The 6,606-nt window shown below is 31.6% G+C and overlaps 1 protein-coding gene across 3 annotated transcripts; it reads right to left on the bottom strand.

Annotated features, from left to right (window-relative positions):
- Positions 1-3,208: 3,208 nt before the first annotated feature.
- LOC110640131 (MYB-like transcription factor ETC1) lies at positions 3,209-5,689 on the bottom strand. Of its 3 annotated transcripts, XM_021791321.2 has the most exons (4): positions 5,581-5,689; positions 3,911-3,975; positions 3,729-3,816; positions 3,209-3,640 (listed from the first exon to the last, which is right to left on the bottom strand). In XM_021791321.2, the coding sequence occupies exons 2-4, from the start codon at positions 3,966-3,968 to the stop codon at positions 3,556-3,558; spliced, it is 231 nt and encodes a 76-aa protein (XP_021647013.2). In that variant the 5' UTR covers positions 3,969-3,975; positions 5,581-5,689; the 3' UTR covers positions 3,209-3,555. The 3 variants fall into 3 exon arrangements, with proteins under 3 accessions (XP_021647013.2, XP_057996626.1, XP_021647012.2); XM_058140643.1 differs by lacking the exon at positions 5,581-5,689 and having other exon boundaries at positions 3,729-3,813; positions 3,911-4,374; XM_021791320.2 differs by lacking the exon at positions 5,581-5,689 and having other exon boundaries at positions 3,911-4,361.
- Between the last annotated feature and the right edge of the window lie 917 nt (positions 5,690-6,606).

Consider the following 6,606-nt stretch of genomic DNA (forward strand, 5'->3'; position numbering starts at 1 on the left):
GACAAAGAGTGTCTTAATTAACTCAATCCTATTTTTGTGGAGTTGAAATTAACTAAAACCCTTTAGATTCCTTATTTTAGGTCCTTAATCAATCTGTTAATCCTCTTAATCCTTAGTCTCTTTCTAGATCTAAGTTAATTAAGTCTAATTTCTTGATTATCTATCTCAAGGTTTTCTCCTTTTGATGTTTCAACCAAGGATTATGAACAATGCTTAAAGGGATCCTACACTAAGTATATCATTAGGCACATAAGAAATGGATGAAACCTCATAAAAATCATAAAATATGGATTTTCCAATTAAAATCTATAAAATATCTTAAATATTATATACCCAAACTCTAGAATCTTAGAAAAACTATTCATTATCCATATTTAATACAAAGGATTCTAAGTAAAAAGGGAAATAAATCATGAAAATAAACTAAGAACTAAGAAACTCTGTAAAAGACATAGAAAATGGTGAAGAAAAGAAGAAGTTTCCAAATCTAGGCAAGGAATAGAAGAATGTCGGCTGCTACTTCCTTTTCCTTCCTTTTCTGTGTTTTCCCCTTTACTTCCCTCTGCCAAATGAGGTAAAAAGTCTTTATTTATATTTTCTAACAAAAGCTCTAAAATGGTGTGTGTGTGAAGTAACAATTCACGTGGGAGAATCTCCTTTCCAGCTCATTTATGAAGATGTGCACAGGTTGTGCAAGATCTTGTGCAATTCTGACAGTTTACAGAGGCTTCCCGTGAGGTTGCACAAGCTATGCAGGTTGCCTGTGCAAGTTCCTGCATGCTTTGAAGTCTTCCGTGAAAGTGCACAACCAAGCTGCACAGGTTATACAGCAAGTTGTGCAAGTTTTGGCCAGTTGGGACATTTTTACATGAAGCTGCATAAAGAGTTGCACAAGTTATGCAGCTGATTGTGCAAGTTTTGGCTATTTGGAAATTCCTTCCGTGAAAGTGCATAAGAGAAGGCGTGCAAGTGCATTAGTTATGCAGATTTCGGCAGGTGCAAGATTTCTTCCGCAAAGCTGCATAAGGGGCTTGCATAAGCTGTGCAGCATGTTGTGCACTTTTCGACAAGTTCACAATTTCTTCTGATTCTTGTGCAAAAACTACACAACCTGTACAACAAGTTGTGCAGATTTTGGCAACTTCACATTCTTCAATTTTCAAGCTTCATTTTAGCACTTTTGAATATGGAAGTCACTCCTTACTTGTATAGTTATTTTTTAGTCCCTCAAAAATACCATTTTATCTATAAAACAAAAGTAAAAATTATAAATTAGTCCATAAAATTGATAGTTATGGAAAATTAACTAAATGACTAATAAAATTAATTAAAAATGACTAATAAATCAGTAAAATAACTATGAAATTTAACCTAAATAACTATATGAAATGCATATATCAGGCAGTTTTGGAGGCTGTAAAATTAGACCGTGATATGGGGATAGCAACTCTTGTCATAGAGTCTGACTCTGAAATGCCTATGCATCAATTCAGCTCCCTGCCAGGCACCAATGTTGGAAAATTCAAGCTCCAGTTCATAATATCATAAGTTTGTCTTCTTTCTTCTGGGAGATTTCTTTCTCCAAGATTAATAGGCAAGCTAACAAAGTTGTGGACCATGTTGTTAAACTTTGTATATTTGGCTAGCTTTGTTGTAACTGGCTTTCTATTCTCCCAGCTTCGTTGAATATGCTTTGTAATGTTGATACCCCTATGGCTTATTAATGCATTCCCTTTGCATGTCAAAAAAAATTAAAGACTAGCTTGGGATTGAGGTAAGCTTAAGTACTAGCCTGTTGGGCTTTGCTCCCAGAAAGAAACGGGCTTTCTTTATTTCTTTCTTTCTTTTTTGAACTGATAAAGAAACGAGCTTTGTTCTGCTTGAAGTTGCTTTCTTATCTGACTCAAGCAGAGCAAAACCTGTGAGCTTGGAACAAAGGAGAGGAAAGCAGGATTAATAGAAAACCAACCAGCTCTCAGTACTCGAGTCATTCGGGAGCTGTAAGTTTTTTATTTTGAATCTCAGTTGGAACCACATAACCAAAAAGATAGAAGATTAATTAATGGAATGCTATTGCACTTGCAGTTGCAGAAGTCTATTTCACAGGAAAAATTGCCACTTTTTATTATTCCTATTTCAGTTCCATGTTCTCCTGCCTCTGCAGAACCACATTGGCAAAGCAAACAGTAGAGGAACTCTGAATTATTTATTTATTTATTACCTATACTGTACATCATTCCAGGCAAATTGGATGAATTATTGCTCAAAATGTGTTAAGAATATACTCTCTTTTTTTTTTTATGGTATTTAAGGTTAGTGGCGAATCTAAGTTTTTTTTTTCTGAGTCAACATATAAATGATAAAATATTATAAAAATTAAAATATAATATTAGTATATTATAATTTGAATCAGCCAAATCTAATACCCTTAAAATTGTAAAAAAAAATTACATCATTATTAATACTATCAAATATATATCTCTCTAAATAGTTAAACATTATTCATCAATTTATCTCATGTATAATTATCTCATTTTATTTTGAAAAAGTCTATTAACGAAAAAGTTACATAAACATTTGAATACACAATAAATATATATATATATATATATATATATATATATATATATATATATATATATATATATATATATATTTATTTATTTATGTTAGTTAATTTTAATTTTTATTAACAAGAGAGTTTAATAATTGAATTTATGAGGGATTAATGTATATAAATATGAATATATATAAAAGAATTTTCAAGCATTAATTGATCCATTTTCTCCGCTAAATCTGCCACTAATTAAGGATATGTCGATCAATTTATGATCACTAAAATTAATTTTTTTAATAGTTTTTTAAAGACTCAAATAACACCAATTGACATTTTTGCCGTGCGAACCATGCTTTTCAATAGTCAAGAAGTCAAATCCTTTTGTTGTCATATTCTTACCAGAGTTAATTGCACATCTGCACAGCATTTCATCCTTATCAATTATCATCTACCAATTTGAATAAGAATCAAAAGATCCTTATCACCCCCCATTTCTCCATATATAAAAACTTTTTATCAGTCAATTGCTGCGAAGATTATCCCATGAATCCAAATTGGAGATTTTGAAACTTTCACATCCTGATCCATCACTTCTTTTACTTACCAACTATGAGCATCACTAAACTAAATTTCATTGGTCACAAACACCCATAATCATCAAGCAGCTGCATATTTTTCCCATAGATTGCTTGCAAGGTTTAGAAATGTAAATGAACAGTACAATACAAGACAAATATTTCAGACTAGTAAAATTATTAATGAAAGCTAGCAGTGTACAAATTTCTTTTTCTCTAAGATATAAAGACACCGAAATTTACTGTCTTTAATCTACAAGCAATCCACTGGGGGAAGTCTTGAAGTAGTACAGAAATCCATTACAAAGTTTCAAGAACAAGAACTGTTACACCATTAGCATTTATCCACCAAAGAAAAGTGAAACTTTCTGCTTTCTCAACCACCTGCTGCCTGCAGGGTTCTGGGTCATTAAAATTCACCTCTCACTTAGAGTTATATTTTGTAGTCCAGTACTTCTCTATCTCTTCTGCTGTCCTTCCTGGTATTCTTCCAGCAATTAGTGACCACCTACAATAAAAAAGTACACATGACCAACAATATTACACTGTTCTTTTACAATAATCTTAGCCAATTAAAACAAAACAAATAAACAAACCTCTTTCCAACCAATCTAAACATTCTAGCAATGAGACTCTCCTCATCCTCAGAGAAATCTGGCCAAGAATCTTGACTTTTTACATCTGCTGATGATGAAACGAAAACAACCCAATTCTCATATTAATTAGAGAGAGAGAGAGAGAGAGACATCAAAACAAATATTAGTAGTGTAAGTGTTACCTTTAGTATTAATATCACTAGTAGTGTCATTTGAGGTGTGACCTAATGAGTCCCCCATTTCATTCCTACAAGAAAGGGTGGCGTTTTGGATCAGCAAGGTCTATGTAGTAGATCAGTATTTAATAAGGTGGAATATGAGAATGATTGTTCTGGTGGTTGAGAAATTGAGACTGGTAGTTCTTTACTTGGATGAGTGGTTGAGGTGCCATATATAGTTTGTTGGGTTGACCTCCTTCGTCTTATAATTAGGCAAACAGAGATTATCACCTCATATGCTAATAGAGTTCTGCCAAGCTAGTCTTTTTCAGTCTTTTGCATATGCACTACATTACATACACACTAACACAAGTGTTTCAACTTAATTATTTTATTTACTTCCCTCATGAATATTCACACAATAACACCGCGGAAGCTAAATAAAGTAAATACACAAAATACTCATATTTATTTACGTGATTCACTCCTTTCACATAGAACTACATCTCCATAATAAATTACAAGCTCAAAGCTTATTACTTATCAACCCAATTACACCCAATAGATCCCATCTTCAATTTAGGAATAATATTAAAATAAGAATTCCACTCTATGTAGGAAATATTCCTCTATCCTATTGAAAAATATTTCTTTCACTCAAATTAGGAAAATATCTCTTCAAATTCCACTAAAATTTTGAGTCATAATTCTAACATTCCTTCCCTACGTGAAAACATTATTTTAAATATATTAATTAGATATAATTAAAAATTACTTGAAGTTAAATTTAATATATTTTAATTAGTTATAAAAATTTTTAAATAGTTAAATAACTTTTAAAAATATTTATTTAATAATATTTGAAGCAATATTAAAAAAAAGTTTGGACCATAATTAAAATTTAGTAAATATTTTTTTTTTCATAATTTACTATTTAATTTTATTTGAAATAAAATTTACTATTTTCAAGTGCTAGCAAAAATTTAATTCTATGGAATACTATAGTCAAATATGAATTTTTAAGTTTTTTAATTCATTTTCTTTAAGGCATGTAGAATTTTAAATAAATGAATAATATAGTCAAATACTAGAATGTTACCTGCAGAATATAAATAGTACAATTCTAAGTGATTTCTTTGCTACGGATTCAATTTGGCTCAAAGTAATGGTTCCAGGTGCCTCCCCAAGCACATAAGGACTTCCTTTGAAAACCCCATTAGAATTGAGCTTTGTCCAACCAATCAGTAATGGACTACATCCCACAACCTGCATCGCCTTCCCTTTAAAGCACCATGTCTCAACCCTTTCTCACTTATTTTCCATTTGATGAGCTTGGAACTTAAAGAATTAACATTTCACTAATGCCTTAAGGACAGTCCCACCAAAGTAACCATTGATATCCAACTTGCCAATAAATCTATGACCTTAAACATTGTTGGCTCAATGGTTTTAAGAAAAATAGCAAAAATTCCATGTTACATTAGGCATTAAAAGCAGGACATAAAAAGCTACAGCAAGAGTATTTTACCCAATTAAACAGAACAATGTGATTAATTGCAAAACCAGACCACCATCCACAACCAAAATGTCATATATTCTACATTAATTCTTCATCAACCATATGCAACCCAACAATCAAGACTTAAGTTTAAGAAATGAATCAAGAATGGAAAAGAGTAAAAATCAAAGCTTACAATTGCTGCCAATGGCGGCAAGTCCATCAGTAGGGAAACCCTCACACGAAGTAAGCACCAAAACCTTGAAATTCTTGAAGGACTTAGCTATCATGTCCAAAGTCTCATCTGTAAAAAAAATATTAAATATTTTTTTGTGATGCACAAAAGCAAAAGCGATAAAAGCTGAAAGATTTTGTAATAATAGAAATAAAAGAGAAAACATAGTTTATCTTGTCTAGCACATATTCTTAACTCACTGAGGCAAAAACATTTGCATTGATGTGTGCTAGTGATAGCTATGCATGATATACATTTCCAGAAACTAAAGCAGTAAACAAAATATTATAGCACAGCGATTTCCATTCCCTAACCCCTATGATCTCTATCAGCCAATGCTAAAGGAAATATGTTGACCCCGTGTAGCTCAAAATGAGCATTTATTTTGATGATAACAAAACTCAAACAGAATCTATCTAACCCAACTTTAAAGTAATGTGTAGATTCCTTCTCTTATTCATAAATAATTTTTGAAGTTGCATTTAAGGAGGAAGAATACTCAAAAGCATCCCAAGACAAATTCAAAGTGAGAAAAGAACAAGACTATGAAAGCCAAGACTCAAAGAAAAGGTATGAAAGTCATAGAGTTAGAGATTGAGTCTTAGGTCTTATGTGAAAAGAATAGATGAGAATTTAGTCAAATGGAGCTCAAAAATGAAATTTTATTTTCTGATTATTTTTTCTTATCATGACCTTGGACACTATTATTGGAACATTTTTTTAAGGTCTAAATCATTTTATTTAATATTGCAAGTTGAGACATGCAGCTGTGATTTAGTTTGCTAACTGGTTTGCTAAAATTTTTAGTTTGCTAATGTGTTTGCTAAAACATTAGTTTACTAACCAGTTTACTACTATTGCCAAAATTTCATTAGTTTGCTAAATGATCAGAGCTGCTCAACTCCGCACAAAAGGACAAAATAACGGCCATTTTGTCTTGAGCAGTGTGTATAACGTTCCAAAAAGGTTTCAAACGGTCTAAAATGA

Source organism: Hevea brasiliensis, chromosome 18 (assembly GCF_030052815.1).
Source record: "Hevea brasiliensis isolate MT/VB/25A 57/8 chromosome 18, ASM3005281v1, whole genome shotgun sequence".
Taxonomy (NCBI): domain Eukaryota; kingdom Viridiplantae; phylum Streptophyta; class Magnoliopsida; order Malpighiales; family Euphorbiaceae; genus Hevea; species Hevea brasiliensis.